The 19,213-nt window shown below is 38.9% G+C and overlaps 2 protein-coding genes across 5 annotated transcripts; one reads left to right on the top strand and one right to left on the bottom strand.

Moving 5' to 3' along the window:
• On the bottom strand, positions 1–19,175 carry asb2b (ankyrin repeat and SOCS box containing 2b). 4 transcript variants are annotated; one of them, XM_084743110.1, is made up of 10 exons: positions 19,133–19,175; positions 15,928–16,023; positions 8,266–8,449; positions 4,081–4,250; positions 3,762–3,917; positions 3,432–3,677; positions 3,176–3,347; positions 1,776–2,376; positions 932–1,085; positions 1–344 (listed from the first exon to the last, which is right to left on the bottom strand). In XM_084743110.1, exons 3-10 carry the CDS (start codon positions 8,385–8,387, stop codon positions 214–216), a joined length of 1,752 nt encoding a protein of 583 aa, XP_084599236.1. In that variant the 5' UTR covers positions 8,388–8,449; positions 15,928–16,023; positions 19,133–19,175; the 3' UTR covers positions 1–213. The 4 variants fall into 4 exon arrangements, with proteins under 4 accessions (XP_084599236.1, XP_084599235.1, XP_084599238.1 ...); XM_084743109.1 differs by lacking the exons at positions 15,928–16,023; positions 19,133–19,175 and adding an exon at positions 8,973–9,121; XM_084743112.1 differs by lacking the exons at positions 8,266–8,449; positions 15,928–16,023; positions 19,133–19,175 and adding an exon at positions 5,263–5,848 and having other exon boundaries at positions 2,145–2,376.
• ccdc197 (coiled-coil domain containing 197) lies at positions 13,233–16,861 on the top strand. Its single transcript, XM_084743113.1, has 9 exons — positions 13,233–13,358; positions 13,473–13,518; positions 14,558–14,734; positions 15,497–15,654; positions 15,743–15,825; positions 15,923–16,095; positions 16,177–16,287; positions 16,385–16,501; positions 16,596–16,861. Exons 1-9 carry the CDS (start codon positions 13,246–13,248, stop codon positions 16,779–16,781), a joined length of 1,164 nt encoding a protein of 387 aa, XP_084599239.1. The 5' UTR covers positions 13,233–13,245; the 3' UTR covers positions 16,782–16,861.
• Positions 19,176–19,213: the final 38 nt, after the last annotated feature.

Below are 19,213 nucleotides of genomic sequence, written 5' to 3'. Positions count from 1 at the left end.
TCCTTTGGGCATTAGATCATTTTTACTCTCGCTAAGACTACAAAACATTCAGACGGACAGTTTAAAGAGATTGTTTGTCACATTACATATGTTATAAATAGAGGTTTTATACATAGAGAATTGCATTTACAGATTTGGCTAAAAAAAGAAACACAAAATGATAAATTTAGTCATGTCTCTGATGCCTATATTGCTTGACACTCATTTTAAAGTTCAGTCAGCCAGGCTCAGGTATCTGATCAGTCTGTCTGGCAGAGGTAGGCTCGTGAGAGACTTCAGTCTGTGTCTCCCCATTTGGGTTCGTATTTGAAATCGGCAAAGGTGCGCCAGTGGACGAGGTGACACTGTGGATGAGACAAAAGAGAAAAGACAAAGAGAGCTGTCACTTTCATGAAGAGTTGTCACAGTACATGAATTTTAAACTTTGACACAATATCAGTGTGAATAACGATACTTGACACTTCTTTCGATACCATGACAAAAAGAAAAAAGGTCCTTAGCACTTTCTTTTTTGTTTGCTTGTTTTTGAGTAATGACCTGCACACAGTGTTGGTACAGAAAAAGTGGCAAGCCAAATTTCAGACAGGAGAATAAAGACAAAACTGAACTGAGGTCTTGAATGACAGGGTGTCCGCGAGGTATTAAAAAGTGTAAAATCTAATAATCTGCATTTTAGGCCTTAAAATGTTTTCAAATATTTTTTGTTAATATAGATATGAAATAGGTCTTGGATTGTATTCATAGTGGTCTTAAAAAGTCTTAAATTTGCAGAAACCCTGGAATGAGCACTTGTTTTAAAAGTGGCACTGAAATGTATTATTACTTCTGAAAGCCTTACTACAGTTGCACTGTGTGCTTGTGTGAGGAAGTGAAAGATGCACTTTTGCATGTCAGGATGTAAGTGAGTGATAATACTTGGTCTGATGCTTACATGACTTCCTCTTCACAGCGAGCCATTCGTCCTGGCTGTTCAGTAGCTCAGTGAGTTTGCTGCACAGCTGAACATGATCAACGTGCTCCAGCAGCAGGTCTATGATTGGTCCAGCCCATTTACGCATAACTGATGTTGAGATCCACTCACAGAACTGAAGAAGAAGAAAATCAGAGAAAAGAGCCACATTACTTAAAAGGAATGCACAGATTTAAGTTACTGACAATAACTGTGTTTACATGAACCATAAAGAAAGCACAGAATAAAAGTGCCTCATGTAAACACCTCACTCAGATGAGACTGATCTGATCTGGCCTGATCGTAATTACTTTTCAATCTGATTGAGAGTGGTAGCGTACACCTTTATTAATCTGTTGATAAGGAAAACAATAACCATGTAATGCTTAATCTGAATGGTTCTCTGTAGTTGGAATAAATTTCTTTATGCGCATGTCTGTTCCACGTGGTGGTAGGTGACGTGTAACAAACAAGTTTATGGGAGCGACAGAAACATGGCCGTGGCAAAACAGAGCTGTTCAATAGCAGATACAACTTTTTTGTTAGAAACTTTTAAAGATTCAAAGCTAATACTGTTCCCAGGTTACGATATGGGTCCATCTGGCAAACTAGAACCACTTCTTCTGTTATATCACACAGCGGGCAGCACCAGTTTGTCAAAAGAGTCAAATTCTGATTAATTGCTCGTAAACATGCTTAATTGGATCGCTTAATTTAGCGTCCATATAAACAGTTACATTGGAATTTTGGAGCTTCAGAAGGATTTTTATCAGCTTGAAGAAATATCGCCCAAGTAAACATAGCTACTTTTGCTTATTTTTCCCACCTGTGTTGCTGTCGCTGGTGGCTCACTGCAGTTTAAAGGAAGCATGCTGTCATTCTGCAAAACATATCCATTGCTGCCACTTCTGATATGGGATCCTGCTGCTGTTGGGTGTGAAGCACTGCCGTGCGTACATGTAAAACAGGAGAGGGCATCGCAGCCATTGTCCAAAAGGCACTTAAGTAGAGGCAGATTATTCATGCAAAGTGCAACAGCAGCGGGAAACGTTGTAGCATAAGATGGGATTGTGGTATTGGGATCAGCCCCTCTCCCCAGAAGTAAAGACACAGTGTGGACACAGCCCTGCCGTACAGCCATCAGTAGAGGACTGACAGGGTCCAGGGTTAGACTAGCACCGGCATTCAGTAGCACCTCTGCTGTTTCAGTGCTGCCGCTGGCTACAGCGAAGTAAAGAGCTGTTACACGTCGATCAGCATACTGGACAGAGTGACTGTGGGCCAGTGTGGCATTTACATCTGCACCTGTCTTCAGCAGCACAGCTGCAACACTGTGTCTGTTGTGCTCTGCTGCCAGGTGGAGGGGGCTGAGGGGACTGTGGCGGAGCCTGGCTCGACTCGTCACTGGGATCAGCAGGGACACAATCCTGGACACAAAGTGATGATGTTAACAGCACAAAATACATAAAGACAACACATACAAAGTTTCTTCAACCATGGACGGATTATAATACAACGAGCCCCTGGACACAGACATGTAGAAGCCCCCCCACCCGTCCTTTATAGGAGCACACAGTGTCCCTGTGTGGTTGTTTTGTGTCGTTTTATTGTTGCTTTGTATCTTTTTGTGGCTGTATTATGTCTCTTTGTGATGCGTTTGTGTGTCTTTGTGGTCATTGTTTGTCCCTTTGTAGCTGTTTCATGAGCCTTTGTGGTAGTTTGTATCATTCTGAAAATTGTTTTGTATATGTTTAGGTCTGTTTGTGATATGTTTTTGTCTCTTTGTAATAGTTTTGTGTGGTGCTTTGGTGTCTCTGTAGTCATTTTGTGCATCTTTGGAATTTTGTGACTCCTTGTAGTTGTTTTTTGTCTACTTGTGGTACTTAAATGTCTCTTAGTGGTACTTTTGTGTTGCTGTAGTCATTTTTTGTATCTTTGTGGCACTTATTTGTTTTTGCCATCAATTTTTGTTCTCTTTGTGGTAAATTTATGTCTCTTTGTAGTCGTATGATTGACTTTTACAAAGAAATGTCACTTCAAACATGCTCTGATCCAGGGACCCCCGTCCAACAACCCATCCATGTCTTTAACTCTTATTATAGCTCCATTTACAATAAATACTATTGTACACTCTGATCACAAATTGTGTATCATAATTTTTAGTCCACAATAATGTTTTCTATTATAATAATAAGTTAATAAAAAAGTTGTAGCATCTCAACTTACTCATGGTGTCCATGTTGGGCAGCAACATGCAGCGGCAGCAGTCCTGAGTTAGTGGGTTTATTGGCATCTGCATTTTTAGTCAACAGCACTGCTACGCTCTCTGTGTGGCCATTTTTACTCGCCTCATGCAGTGCCGTGACACCATCACACGTCTGCATGTTGACATCTGCACCTACAGAAAATCATCAGGTCTTTATAACCTTTAAATGGGGATCAGAAACATGAGAATCGGGAGTATCTTGTGCAAAAAAAGTACCTTTCCCAATAAGGTAACACAGTGCCCTCATCTGTCCTCGCTGAGCTGCTACAATAAGTGGTGTGATGCTGTAGGTATTAGGTGGGTTGATTGCGGCCCCGGCTCTTATTAGTATTTCACAGATCTCTGTGTTGTTCCTGGATACAGCCTCATGGAGGGCCGTCCAGCCCTGACCACACCGCTGGTTTACAGTGGCTCCGTAGGACAGAATGAGGCCCACCATGTCCACATTCTCCAACTCGCAGGCTACAGAAACAGACACACACTGTTATCCATACTTGATTTTTGTCCAAATAGCTCTGCTATATACAATTGATTTCATAGCTGTACCTTTGTACAAAGGAGTTTCTTTGTTCTTGTTGCTGATGTCGGGGTCGGCGCCTGCCTCCAGAAGGCACCGCACACATGACAAGTGTTCACAAGACACAGCAAGCAGCAAGGCCGTCTGCTCCTGCAAGGTACGTTTGTCTACTGAACCTGGATGGGCTGGAGCAGGAAAAAAGACACATCACACAAACCAGCTGAGTGACTTATTTCATTTGTTAGAAATGTGCAAACACCAAAATGCCTCTTTGAATAGATCCATGTTCCCCTTCTGCATTATCAAACTGAGCCCATGTGATTCAAATTGATGCTTTGAATGTCATACCCCTCAGTAGGCTCTTCAAGCACTCCGTCTGTCCACAGAAGGCAGCATCGTGCAGAGGTATCCACCCATCTTTGTTCTCCCTCAGCAGGCGGTGAGCAGCGGATGTTGCCAGATCATTAACAGCTTTCACATCTCCTCTCCTGATGGCAAAGACCACTGGGTCCACATCCCTTGAAAGGGGAAAAAAGGCACTTTAATCGACTTACACTACAATGTGATGAAGTGTAATTTTGCACAGCCATTAGCACTGTTTGAGGGCTGCAATCTGATGCAAACGTCGACCTTAAATCTTTATACTTAGCAGATCACCTCATGGAGAGTTAGATACAAATGATGTAGTATTGTATAATAGGGGCAGGGGAAATAATCAATTTTCAGATGCATCACGATTTGCTCTTGAAAGATTATGCAGAAAAGTCAATAATCATCCATTTAAAACCCACTTCTCTACATTGTGATCGCCTGTAATAATTTTCAGGCTTCATGTTCCTTACAGCAGAACCAATCAGATGGTGAAATGTACCAGATGTCAAATACTGATGTTTAGGTTGGTAAATTTCCAGAGCACAGCAAAATAATGAACAAATATAGGTGATGTTTTAAAGGAATTATGTTATGTTATGTGTACATAGGTGTTTTTTTTGTAAGAAGTTGCAAATTACACCTTTAAATCAATCAAGATTTAAAGGACCAGCATGTAATTTGGGTGGCATTTAGCAAAAGGACGTAGGCTGCAACAAACTGAATACCACTCGCCTCACCCTGCGCAAAACATGGCAGTTCAACATGGCAGCCTGCGTGAAAGAGGACCCGCTCCCTCTGTAGATAGAAAGAGGTCGTTCTAAGGTACCAAAAACAGAATGATTCTTATTTTCAGGTGATTATATGCCAATTAAAACATAGTTATGATTGTTGCATTCCCTTTCTGCTATATTCTGTCAATTAATTTTACACTCTGGACCTTTAAATCTTTATACAAGGTCATTGCATGTTTTTTTGCTCTAGTTAACCTTTAAAAAAAAGCAATTCCAACAAATATCATGTTATTAATCAAAATTAAACATGTCTTATTCATATTCTTCTACAGTGATAGAGAAGACCTCAGATGCCCCATACACACACACACACACACACACACACATACACACACAAACACTGTCAGACCCAACAACAAAGACTCACTCGGTCTCTGTCTCTGTCACGTCGCTCTGTCCGTCTCCTCTCCTCCTGTCTGCTCGCAGTCTCGACACAACATTATTACATTTACCTCCAGCGTTACGGAACTGAGATAAGTACTCTGAATAGCTGAATTTAGTCATAATTACAGATGAGAGATTTGACGGCGGTGTTTCCTCTGAGCGGCGGCGGAGCAGCGAGCAGACGGCGCGGAGCAGCGGGGCTCAGCTGTGCTCTCAGATTATTTTAGGACCGTATTGTCAGGGTGCCGCAGGGTGACGGCTTTATCCATATATGTCAAGAGACTCGGACATCCAGAGATAAGGCGAACGGCGCTGCAGATAACGCAGCCCCGGCAGAGATGTCTTTCTTTGCATGAAGCCTTTATGTCATTGGCTGGTTTCCATATTAAACAGCCTCATAATGAAAAAGCACTAATCTTAAAGGGGAACTTGAAGAATATAGACAGGAAGGAACAACACAAAACGAGGAAGATAAAGAGAAACCCACCATCATTCACGAGTCACCTCTCCAGCCAGTGGTGACTACATGGACTACGCAGAAAATGGACTACATAGTACTGATCAGGGCCTTCATCAAGTTTTTATAAATGCTGCAGCCCAATAGAAGTATTTAACTGGCCACCAAAAAAGTTAGCAAAACTTTCTGATTTAATTTTCCTGTGTGTAAGATTCACAGGTCTATATTGTCAGAATATGGCAGAGATGGAATATAATATTCATAAGTATGTTTTTATTGGTGTAGAATCACCTGAAAATAAGAACTGTTGTGTTTTTGTTACCTTACAATGAATTATCTACAGAGGGTGTGGGTCCTCTCCCATGGAGCGCAGCATGTTAAATGGCCATGTTTCCAGTAGTCCAGAATGGACAAACCAAACACTGGCTCTAGCCCACAAAACTTTTTGCATTTTGCATGGGTTTTGCGTTCACCATATGTTCTCCGACATGCTTTGAAGGGGAGGGTGCAAGCTCATCAGCAGATGCCAGTCCTCTACACTGGTCCTTTCAATGGGAATATTTTCAGCAAATTTTATTTCTCCAGGAGATGATCTGAAGTTGTTAAATTTGTGTATTCTTTAAAAATAATATTTTATGTGCTTGTCTGCAGCTTATCTCTCATACTACTGGACCCATCAGCCTAATTTTTTGTACATATTTATGACTGAATGCTCAAAGAACTCTCATGGTTGAGATGATTCACATTTTTTTGAAAAACCTGTATAAAGCCTAAATAGAACCTATATTGCTACACTATACTGCTGAGCTTTAACTCCTCATAACTGGTCAGCAGGGTCCACAAGTCATCAACAACTGCAAGGCTAAAACAAGGCTTACCTACCAGCAGTGATTGGAGTAACTAGTTAACTGGATATGCAATTAAATTGCAAATTGAATGTAACTGTAATCTGTTACAGTTACTGAGAAAAATATGTAATTAAATTACAGTTACTAATCAAAATGTTGGTATTGTGGTTTCAGTTTGATTTTAAACCAAACAGTTTATTTTAAACCTCTAAGGGAGGGGAGCTGTTGGAAGATGCACAGAGAACCTTTTTTCATGTAAAATATGAGAATCTTGCCTTTAAAACTCACCACATGTAATCTATGTAATCTGTGTATTTGTACACTATAAATGACTCTTTATAGCAACCAAATTCTCAGAAACAACACAGATGACATGACCTTTGTGTCCTCTGTGGTAACTATGGGCATGACCACAACCTGTGGTTTGTGTTCACACCAGAGTGAACCAGTGATTTTCCCTCATATGCCACCTAAAGGTTTTAAATGAAGTCCCACTGAGGGCACCAGAAAGCAAATTGCGTCTTTACTAAAACAAATAGTTTGGCTGCACAGTTTGTTTGGCAAGACTTGAACTTCCATAAAAAGATTGCTTTCCCTTTAAGACTAAACCACGAGATATTGTCAGTGCCTGCAGAGTCACATGGGCAGAGTGACATAATTATTCTGTTCATGACCTCTGGGCAGAGCTCATGAGCTTCATTTTAGATGAAGCTGTTTTGTGATTGACAAACCATGCGCCAATCTATGGCATCTACAGGAAATTAAAGTCATCGCAGCAGCAGATAAACGTACATTTCAATGTCTCCTCTTATTGGTGCAGAAAGTAATGAAAGCTGCTGCACACTGACAGTCTCCTGCAGGCAATAAGTATCAGAGCTGTGGTGTTTTGCTTTGTTATTCTCTTCTTTGTTTGTGTATTTTTAAAGTTTTAGTGGTTTGGTCGTCAACGTCCTGATTTGTATTTTTTTAAGGAGACATCTTTGAACTGATTTTATAATGTCTGACATCGTCTTTAAAGTGGGATCACAATATTCAGCTGCTTACTAAGTTTTGATCGCATTGTCTGAATTTGGCAACTTGATATCCTTTACGGATTTATAAAATTCTGCAGATTATGCTTATATTTTATGTTATGTTATGTGCCATCATGTATGGGTGTTGATGTCTTTTAATGATCCTCGTGCATACAAGGGGCATTAAAGATTTCATTCATTCATTCAGTCATAAAACTTTTACCGTTTTAGTTTGAGCAAAATAATTGTTATGTATTTCACCTTCAATGTATGTTAAGCACTTACTCCACTACAATTCCCCTTGTTGATGTAGGCAGCAAATGTTAGATTATGAGCATTTTTTAACGTGACTTTATCATTTATTTTCATTCCAAGGAACCTGATTTAAAATTAAGTGTATTTTAGAATCACTTGACCACCGTAACAGTCACCTTAAGTTTGAAGTTATTTCACAAACACTCAAACTTCTACTTCAGATTTACAGCACAGACAAAAATGAGTCAGTCACTTTTTTCTTTTGACAAATATTTTTTCTGATTAACTGTTGTGTCAGTTTATCTAGAATATAAATAAGCACTTTTGATTTTTAACATTTAACTATTCATTTCAAAGGGATTGTATTAATAGTGTGTAATAGTGCCTTATAAAATAATATCCCATTTCCTCACCTGAGCAAGTTGACCGCTGAGTTGGCTGAAGTGTGAAGACTTAGAGAGTAGACAGACAGCATGTCTTTGATATCATTGTTTAGTCTCTGGTAAAGAGACCTGGATCTGCTGATTGCAATCATGACAGGAGGAGATGTGACATCCAACAGTGTGCTGCTGTCTTCTTCATAGACCAGTGATGAAGCTGACGATCCAAACCATAAGATTAGAAAACAAAGTCAGAACACTAACAACAGCATTTCTAAAAACAAAAAGTCCCTAAAACAATAGACAATACATACGCAGTATAATACACACATACTCTATAGCCATACTGAGACAAAGCTCATTTGACAGAAGTGAAATCTGTGCTGGCAGACAGCCGACAGCAGCAGCTCAGGCCACGAGCAGAGATGCCTTTTAAGGACATGTTAGACTGTGTTTGATTCCACTTGATTCTGTTGCTCCTGATGTGAGGGTCGAGTGTGCTGCTACAGTGAGTTATGCTGCAGAAGGATGCCATTAGAATAACACAAAACTGGAGTTACAGTTTATTTGTTCAACTCTGACCATGATTAATGGACTAAAAAAAATACCATATTTTTAGATAAAGAACAAATATACACAGAGAGAAAGAGGAGGAATCTGAACACATTTGAATAACAAAATGTCTAAAACTGTTTAAACACTTTTAAAGCTTCAATCATAATTCAAAAACTTCAACTCACCACACGAAATTGTTCCTGATTCTTCCCTTACAGAAGCTGCTTTAACATTAAATGTGCTGATGCCCCTGAATAACACCGTCTCTTCTGTTGCATCAGCTCTGACTGTGACATGACGTGAAGTGCGAAAACGTGCTTAAACAGTGACAGCTGATTTTTGTTTCACAATCACTTCTTCGGAAATGTTTGTGAAAAATGCTTCCTGCACCTACACTGGAAGTGGTGTCTGGTTTTTGTTCAACACAAACAAGTCCTTCTGCATATCTATTTACAGCTGGAGGAACTAGACTAGTCTAGTTCTGAGACTAATTTCTTTTTGGCTGACATACACAAGCTGCACCAATCTTTGATTCTAGGTAAAACTACAAAAAGGAGGCCAGCACCCCAAAACATATTGTAATTTACTGTCTTTTCAGTTAATTTTCAGTTTTCAGAACAAATTATAGTAACAAAGGTTATGTAATGTGATACATACAGTATAACAATAATGAAGAAGTACTGATTATAAAAGAAAACAAGATAAAAAGAAAGAAAGTATAAAGTAAAGCCATTACAAATACAACAGATGTGTTACAGAGGTGCGCTGTGGGATAACAAAGTCACAAGTTAAGACAAGATTGGGAGTCCTGTTTTTAAAGTTACTTTTAAATTGAAATGCAGAAGGAAATGCAGAAACACTGTTATGTTACTTCCATAAAAATAAACGCAAGGTATGTTCATGGCGGTTACTTAAAACTCTGACATTATAACCATCATGAAGGCAGGAGCTAGAGCAGGGCTGTTGGATAAGAAGACCAGAGGAGTGCACACATTACAGTGCAGCTCTCCGCCTGGCAACAGATGGTGAAGAACCAACCGCCAGATGCAGCCACCAGGGATCAGCAAAGTTTTTGATAAAGCGTTTCTGTTTGATACAGTCTCAGTTTCCTTTAATAAAATGCGTAGAATAGTGTAATGGTGTATTTGGATGCAGCCCCTTTGTAATCACCAACATTTTGATTAGCAACTGCGTTACATTTATTCTGTAATTTAATTACATGTAACTAGTTACTCCCCAACACTGCTAGTAGGTAAGCCTTGTTTTAGCCTAGCAGTTGTCGACGACTTGCCACCCCTTCTGGCGAGGAAAGAGAAGTGAACAGTCAGCAGTCGGTATGGGTTATATGTATGTTTTATAAAGGTTTTTCAAGGTTTTTCAAAACTTTTAAATTACTACGACCACGAGAAGTCCTTGAGCATACAGTCATATGTGCACAATATTAGGCTGCTGGGTTCAGTAACATGTGAGATAATATGTGAGATTAGTTGTGGACAAGCTCCAGCTCTACTGGTGACACACACAAACACGCGCACACACACACACATTGCATGAATGAAGACTGCAGCAATACTGAGAAGGTGTGTGCAACAAGGTAAATTTTCACAGTAAGTGAAGTTTTCATGGATTTTTTCCTCTGAACATTACCAGCACCTTTGTTCTCTGTTTCATTCAGTAATTACAGACCTTCATAGGTCAGAGCAGGAGATGCCTAATTGCCTGAATTGAGTCTTTTTCACATCAGATATTTTGACTTGTCACATCAGGAAAAGCAGGGGTGTAATTGCTGGTGAGCCAGCTTACACAGTGATAGGGCCCTGAAACTAGTAAAGCTAAATGAAATTCAGTTCTTATTCATATTTATAATAATACCTGTAGTTTTCGTGCTAGCTCATGTCAAAACATCAGCTGGGAAAAGGGTCTATTGTCAAATTTAATTTGCATGTAGCCATTACTGTTCTTAATCTAAACTGTGTTTTTCCTATTATGACATGTCAGACCAATGTGTGCTATGAAAAAAATGTGTATCTTGGAAATCCTGCCCTTCACTGTGCAGAATGATGTATGTGCAGAGTTTGACACTAAAAGGCTGTTTTCACATTCATCTGCTGAAGGGGAAAGTTTTCTCTGTGCTACGTCAAATCTGGCTTTAACATGAATACGTATGAGCATGATTTTGCATCACAATTACTTTGGAAATAATCATGGTTTGCGGTATGCATCTTACACAAGTGTGATGTGTTAACACAAAACTTCCTGTGCAGATACAGTCAGACTTAACTTTTTACTGAAGTCACTGAATGAATGGACTTTTCAGTGAAGTAAGAGAAAACATGCCTGTCTCTCTTCAGACATGTCAAAATGTATAAAGAGAAAGTTGGAAAGCAGCACTCTCATTGTGTTTTTTTTTTTTTTTTTTTTTTTTTTACAGCTTTAGTTACTAGTTAATTCTCAGATTACAATTTTTCATATCCGCCATGTCTGGTGAAAACAATGACTCTACAAATTAGTTGATTTTGAATCAGAATTAAGTGTTTCTTTATGGACTGAGAACATTCTCCTAACTCTTAAAGCTACTACAAGGAGCTTTTATATTTTGTTGATTTTGGAGGCCCCTGCATACAAAAGTGGTTACCTCAAAATATAACCGCAAAAAAAATTTATCTAAAGAATAATGAATGTGATGGTCATATAGGGACATCACTATTAAATTGAGACTGTTTCATAACAGTTTTAAGTTTCTTGTAGTATCTTTAAAAAATTGAATCTTCATATCGTGTTAATAATACACACGAGACAAAACACAATAGTTAAAGATGAATTTGACTGATAGATGATTAATATTTTTTTCTTCAGTTTTCTACAAAGTTGTGCTTATGTTGTTATTATGAATTCTTTGGCCAAATTGTGCAGTGGAAATCTGATATTGTGACAGCACTACTTAGCCTTCTAGTTACTTTCAAAGCACACTTCTCCTAACCCTTCCTGTCGAGTAAAAACCAGCATCTCCAAATCTGGTGATTGTTGAAGAGCTCCTTCATAGGTTGAGAACTTCCTACTCTGCTCTTTATTTAAGCAAACGACCTTTTTAAAACACAAAGCAGTAAATCTTGTATTAGCTGGAAAATGCATCATCACCGAGCTGAAAACAGGTCTGTTTTTCTCATGAAAAGATGACCTTTTAGAGATATATGGTTCTCATAGGGCAGCAATGGTACAAACTTGATGCTCTTAATAGAATATGTTGGATTGCTGTAGATTAAATTTATATGTATTATTAAAGTAGCTGACAGCATATAAAGTAGGGATGGTACAATATTACTTAGACCAAGTAAAGTACAAGTACTTACATTTGGGTACTTGCTGATACTGAGTAGTGATACAAGTAGCTACTTAATAATGCCATTACAGTTCTTACAATGACTTTAAAACATGTTTCATTTCCATCAGATGTTCCTTGTGTAACCGTAGTTACTGCACACATTACATTTTTAGGTTATTTGTATTAAGTTACTGTGCTAATTTTGTTTTCCTTGTTAAGATGTGCAGTTTTCTGTGTTCATCATATATTTCAGAAAGAATAATGAGGGACTTGAAGAGTTAAGTTTACTGTTATATATGATTTTACATACAATAAAGCAGCTAAATTTAGTCTTGAACAACTACAGCAGTAAAATGCAACATGCACATTAATACAGCTGTATTGTTAATCTAGAAACATTTGGTAAAATACTGACAAGGATTGTTTTGCTGGAGAATGAATAGGCTAGAAGACTTGGATTACACCAGAGGAGCAGTATGAAGGCTTTTTTCCCCCCAGTTGTTTTTCATATTTGAAAACTGGTCAACATTCATTTACACTGTCTGGCCGATTCTGCAACCATTTTCTTGTGAAACTCCAGCTGTGTTTTTTTGGACTAAAAAACAAAACTCCAATCGGCATGAGGGTGAGCAGATAATGACTGAGTTTTCATTTTTAGGTGAACTATCCCTTTAAGGTTTTGAGTGGTAGAGTATTTCACAGTGTGGTATTGCTAAGCTATGTAAAGGATCTGAATATTTCTCCCATCACTGAACACATCTTACTGGTAAAGTCTGCAGAGAAACACATCAAGTAGTATCATCAGTGCATCCCGGATCCTTCCTGGACCTCAGGGTCAGAAATCCTCAGTTTGGTCCTCTGCACAACACGATCCGCGGGAAAACAAACGGAGTGAGTGCTCTTAGTTTTCTCCCGGTCTCAGACCTCTAACGATCTCATTACCATGCCTCCCGGCTCATTCCCCATTGTCGCGCCCGCGTTTCCCGGGCAACAGCTACACAAATTCAGGAAAACATCCGGAAAAGACCCTTTGGTCGTACTCCTGATCGTTTGAACGTGGAATAACTGCAGGACCTGTTCACTCATCAGGATTCACTGACGATACATCTACAAAAAAACAAAAAAACAAAACAAACATGACGGCATCTTCTTCTCTTCCTGTCATATTAGACAGCAGCGATCCTCGTCTAAAACTGACGGTGCAAAACAGAATAAGAAACGTTTTTGTAACGCAGGCGGAAGAGACCGGGTAGGCCTGTGCTTTCATTATACAGTGGGCTGCATGTCAACTCTCTTTTTCTTGAAAAGTCATTTATAAATGTCTCGATTGAATGCTATCACTGAAAATCAGTTTTCTCTTCAGACATAAAAAGGAGGAAAATGTCAACTACATACCCGTTGTAACAGAGGTAAGACAATCAGTGAGCATGAGATAAAAATAAAGATAAATTAATTTATGAAAATAGACTGCCCCAGTGGGGTTAAGGTCCAGACTCTGTGGTGGACAATCCATGTGTGAAAATGATGTCTCATGCTCCCTGAACCACTTTTTCACAATTTAAGCCTGATGAATCCTGGCATTGTCATCTTGGAGTATGTCCATGCCATCAGGGAAGAAAAAAATCCATTGATGAAAAAAACAGCTCTTTCAGTATATTCAGGTAGTGAGCTGACCTCATTTTTTGGCCACATAATGTTGCTGAACCTCGACCTGAGCAACTGAAGCAGCCCCAGATCATGACACTGCCCCCACAGGCTTGTACAGTGGGCACTAGGCATGATGGGTGCATCACTTCAGCCGCCTCTCTTCTTACCCTGATGCACCCCTCACTCTGGAACAGGGTAAACCTGGACTCATCAGACCACCTGACCTTTTTCCATTGCTCCAAAGTCCAATCTTTATGCTCCCTAGCAAACTGAAGCTTTTTTTCCAATTAGACTCAGTAATAAGTGGTTTTCTTAGGGCTACACGGCTGTTCAGTCCCAATCCCTTGAGCTCCTTTTTTTCTGACCACATCTCTTCCCTGAAGATGATGGTTCATCACTATCCTTCCCGGTTTTAATAATATGTTGGACAGTTCTTAACCTAATTTTAGTCGATCAGCAATCTCCGTAGTTGTTTTCTTTGGCTGATTCAGGCCAATATGTTAACCCCTCTGAAATACAGTAACATCTTTTCCATGACCACAGGATATGTCTTCTGACATGGTTGTTTAAGAAATGAGAAGCTTCTCACTGCATCAGTTCAATAACTTGTTACCAGATGAAACATATTCATCACTACAGTAATTATCCAATGGGAGACTTTTTGGCCAGGCAGTGTAGTATAACTTTTAATAATAATAATACGGAAAAATATATTTTGTTGCCAGCATGACTCACTTTTTATTTTAGTCCTCGGAAAGAGTTTTAGTGTTTATTCAGCTAATAGTATTTCTCAATGTGCAGACTGCTGGCAAAGTCCTTGAGGCAGGAGTGAACACTTTGCAAAGGACCCTGGTTCTGAAGAAACAGGCTGAGTTGGACGAGGTGGACAAGCAACTCGCACTCAAACGGCAAGAGTTTAAGAGCCGTGTGGAGGCTCTGGCTCAGAGAAGGTCTGAACTGGAAACAAAACAACAGCAGGTTTGTTTGTTTGTTTGGCAGTTGATTTTCAAAGATGATTACATGGTTGCAGCACCAGTACAGGTACAATTAAAAGGGGATCAAGGATAACACACGAGAGTCACAGGACTATTTCCATTGTGGTCCTTGGAGTTTGATGGCGTAGAGGTTTGTGTTTGTGCTTGTGCGCAGTTGCATGTAGAAATAGTGGAGTACGGCCTTAATGCCATAAAAAAACACAAACGACATCAACATACAGAAAAAAATATGTTCAGCATTAACAGGAATGATTCTGAAAACTGTTTTTTGCTATTAGGAATTTAACTTAATTCCTGGGCACCCGAGTGTCTAAAATAACTTTTCCCCATCTGGCTACTCATTCTTACCAACATGAACAATCTTTTACCAGGAATTTTGGTTTTTTGTGCCTGTGAGTTTCTCTGACTTGTCAGGAAAAGTTTAATAAGTAATTTGGGGCTACAGCATTTACTTTTTTTTTTAAAGTTTTAACTGTGTTACTGTGTAACTGTGAACTCTACAGGGAACCAGAAACCGGTTCTTCCCTATGTGCTCTCTTGGACTGAGACCTAATACCACTCTGATCAGTTTATTTTCAGAGACATGAAGTTTTGTCTTCCTATAATTAAGAAAAACTACAGTACCAGGGTGTGCTGGACTAACTGAAACATCCCAAAACTGCTTGAATACAAGAATGATTAAGGAGTAGATATTTATCACTGTGAAATGTCCTAATGCTGCTTCCCTTGGGATTTGTTTACCCAGACTAAAGAGAAAGCAATGAAATTTGAGAAGTTTGTGGCTGAAAATGAAGTGAGGAGACGCCGGGCATTGAAGAAGTATGAGGTTGCACGGGAGCAGAACATTGATAAGCAGAGAGAGATAGAAGATCTGACAGAACAGCTGAAACAACTTAAAGCCAGGTGAGGACTATATTCCAAAGCCTTAATATAACAACATCACTCATTCAGAAAACTTTTTACTTAAGTTTTACCATATTTCAAAACACAGGCAGCAAGTTTTCAAGGAGAGAATGTCAAAATACAAGATCTATGAGGACTACTTGATGAAAACACTTGATTTTCTCCCCAGCTGTGAGTACAAAACTGACTTTTAAATGAACCTGTTTTGTTTATCTTTATGCGCTAATTACACTCCGGTCGTAAACTGCACATCTGCATCTCTTATCAGCTCACCTTGATAACAGCTCTGACTCCTTGGTTATGCCAATCATTCGGCGCCATGAGACCCTGTCCATCACCCACCAGCAGTTGCTGCAGCGTTTGGTCCGTCTGACGGAGGAGGTGGAGCAGGGCCAGAGAAAACAGCATACCATGAAGCAGGAGTACAGCATCAGAAAACTGGTCAGACATGCACAGATACTATGTCTATATAGGACAGTGATTGAACAAACAACCTATTAAGAGTTTGTATTTATGTTACAGATGGCTAATAAGGAACTGTCTGAACTCCAGAGTGAGTTAGAAACCCTGAAGGAGAAGAACAAGCAGGCAGAGGTTAACCTGGTGGTTGAGCAAGGCCTAGCCAGAGAGAAGGTTTGCTTTCAAGGTTATGAGTTGGATATTACTCTTAGCCAATTTGCAGGCAGGAGTTTGGGATAGAAACTTAAACATATGTGCCATCATCTCTCAGGTTGAAGAGGTGGGAACCTTGCTTATGGGCATCAACAATCTTGCAGAACAGTGTTATCTCCCAGCATATGGACCTCTGGAAAACATGAACGCAGTGAAAATGCTGGACATGGTGAAGGTAATATCTTAACAAAAGGGTTGGTTATTTGTCTTCATATTGAAAATTTAAGTTCCTTGGCCTAACTCTTAACTAACCAAAAGTTTGTTTTCAGGAGTACATTTTGGACAAAGCAGACACGGAGAGGAGAGCGAGGAGACTGATGGAGTCGGGGTCTGCGATGACAAGCAGGACAGCTCTGACAGACAGACGAGGGAGGGGATCAATGAAAAGCATTGGCAGCAAAACACAAATCAAAAGTTCAAGTAAAGTCACTCGAAAGAGCGAGACGACGGGTTGATGGAGAACTTATTTTGCCACGAATCTGACCTTGGAAAACAGTGGTATGACTCCGGAAAAAGCTTATAAATGAGCCTTGCGTTAAGAACAGAGTTTGAGTCTTTAAAAATATAATGCAAAATGATATGCACCATATTTTGCACTTAAAATGTCAGATAGATTTTGTAATAATGATCAGAACTTTGGAAATGTGTATCTCTGAATGTAATCTTTGTTGTGTTTAAAATAAAATGGTCATAGTCAAATGATGCTGTCAGACAGGCAGTGATACTCATCAAAATGGTTTGTGCAATTGTATAATTGCAGTGTTCTGAGATTTAAATTATACAAACAGCAATGACAAAATGTTTGCAATTCATGAAGAAGTGTTTTAAATGATGTAAAGTAAGGATTCAGCATTCTGTTTGTTAAATACATTAAATATAAAGGAAGGTAGCAGAGAGAATCCGACTTTGCTGTTGTAAATCCTACGCTGTGCAGGGCCAAAAGATGCCTCCATTTACGTATTCTGCAAAGCAAATTATTTTTTTCTGGTCTGCTGTGTGTTGCTAGACAGTCCTACATGTTTTCTTACAGCCATGAAGTGCAGACAATGATCACCAATTATGCTACAATGCTACTCATCTCTGCAATGCAGTTAAAACAGTGAAGCATGTTAAGTCATACTTTTAAAGGGTTTGTTTTGTCAGTGGCATGCATTCCTAATGATTAAGTTATAATCTGGGTACAGACAACAAGTCAGTGCAGAATACTTTTAGTTGGTGGGAGGATCCTCTGACATGCAGTAGTAGCTTACTTTATCTTACCTTCAGGCCTTCAGACCACCAGAACTCACTTGTTCATAACACAAAGTGTAGAGTAACTAAACATTTACTCAAGTATTGTACTTACAGACAGTTTTTAAAAAAAGTACTTGAGTATTTCCATGTGATTCTAGATATATTTCTACTCCATTTCAAAGGGAAATAGTCTATTTAACATTTTGCTCCACTACAATAATGTGACAAGCTGACAGATGTAGTTACTTGTTACTTTGGAGATTAAAAACATAACAGATAAATATGACACATTGCAATATATAGTTAAAAATAGCCTCACATCAACCAGATACATAAATCCAGTATTTTTTTCTTCAGAAAATATGTCTATGCCTTTACATTAGTAAGATTTTTTTAAGGTGTATTTCTGCCTATTTGTAACAAAGTATTTTAGTATTACTAATATTACTTGAGAAAAGGACATGAGTATTTCGTCCAACACTGCTGGTGATTCTTTTACAGTGGTGAAATGTAACTAAGCACATTTACTCAAGTACTGTACTTAACTACAAACACAAGGTACTTGTATTTCCTTTTTATGCTTCTTTATACCTCTACTCCATGACATCTCGGAAGCACATATTGAACTCAACTACATTTGTCTTACAGCTTCAGTTACTAGTTACAGATTACACGTTGTCACACCCAACCTGTCCAGTTAAAACCACTTATCTCCAAATGTGTTGGTTCTGAATGTTTGTGATAAACTTGGGGTTAAAAGGTAGTGTAAGCATGATTTGTCCAAGCTGTTCGCAAATGGGCCAGAATATTCCAGGACATCAAATACCAATGTTTTGGGCTGGTGAAACATCCCGAGCACAGCAAAATACTGGGAAACTAAGGAAATACATCCAGACAAAAAAGTTTTACCAACAACAAATCTTTTGACATATTTTTTTCTTCTTTGGATAAATTTAAATCTTTGAGTTTTAGAAACCCAAAAGAGCTGAATTTAAAAAGTCATTCAGTAAGTCAATTGAAGTGAAAGTGAATGATGGTTAAAATTTTAATATTTTCAATTAAAAGCGTTTCATTTTCAAGTACCAAAGTAATGACACATCAGGTTCACAGCTCACTGTGACTAATTTTGAAATACATTTTTTAGTTTCTAAAACTCAAAGATTTCATTTTTCTTTCTAAAGAAAAGTAAATTGCCTCAACTAAATATCATAGGTCAGCAAAACCTTTAAAATATTATTTCAAAGCCCAAGAGTTTAAGTTGGGCTAAAAACTCATTTTTTGCAGCTTTTTTTTTTTTTTACAGTGTAAATGGATTTATACATTCTTTAACTTTAAAAATATGTTTGGCCAAAATTGGCTCTTTTGATCGTAAAGGTTGCAGACCCCTGAGCTAACACGTTACACTGGTTGCATGACTCCAGCATTAAACCATCCTGTACTGTCCCTTTAACAAGGGCACGTGGTACTTGCAAACATCCGGTTTTCAGAAAAATGGAATTAAAATTGCATCAATGTTTTGACACACCGCTTTGACGCACAGAGTTTTGACAAACTGATAATCACGTTTTCTTACGTTGTTTCCAGGTTGTTGACACACGACGGTAACGCGTGTACGTCGACCGTTGACGCTGCTGTTTGATCGGCCGGACTGTTT

Source organism: Lutjanus erythropterus, chromosome 18, assembly GCF_056507025.1.
Source record: "Lutjanus erythropterus isolate fLutEry1 chromosome 18, fLutEry1.hap2, whole genome shotgun sequence".
Lineage (NCBI taxonomy): Eukaryota > Metazoa > Chordata > Actinopteri > Lutjaniformes > Lutjanidae > Lutjanus > Lutjanus erythropterus.
The sequence above is the reverse complement of the archived record's forward strand: the minus strand, read 5'-3'. Positions and strand labels throughout refer to the sequence as shown.

Bases quoted from the DNA above. Each gene is read 5' to 3' on its own strand.
- asb2b (XM_084743108.1), bottom strand. From the start codon at position 5,399: ATGACTAAATTCAGCTATTCAGAGTACTTATCTCAGTTCCGTAACGCT. The intron at 3,678-3,761 runs GTACAGCTATGA...CTGTTTCTGTAG, and splicing joins AGAAACTCCTTTGTACAAAG to CCTGCGAGTTGGAGAATGTG. The intron at 1,086-1,775 runs GTGGGAAAAATA...CTTCTTCTTCAG, and splicing joins CACCAGCGACAGCAACACAG to TTCTGTGAGTGGATCTCAAC.
- ccdc197 (XM_084743113.1), top strand. From the start codon at position 13,246: ATGACGGCATCTTCTTCTCTTCCTGTCATATTAGACAGCAGCGATCCT. The intron at 14,735-15,496 runs GTTTGTTTGTTT...TTGTTTACCCAG, and splicing joins TGGAAACAAAACAACAGCAG to ACTAAAGAGAAAGCAATGAA. The intron at 16,096-16,176 runs GTCAGACATGCA...TTTATGTTACAG, and splicing joins AGTACAGCATCAGAAAACTG to ATGGCTAATAAGGAACTGTC.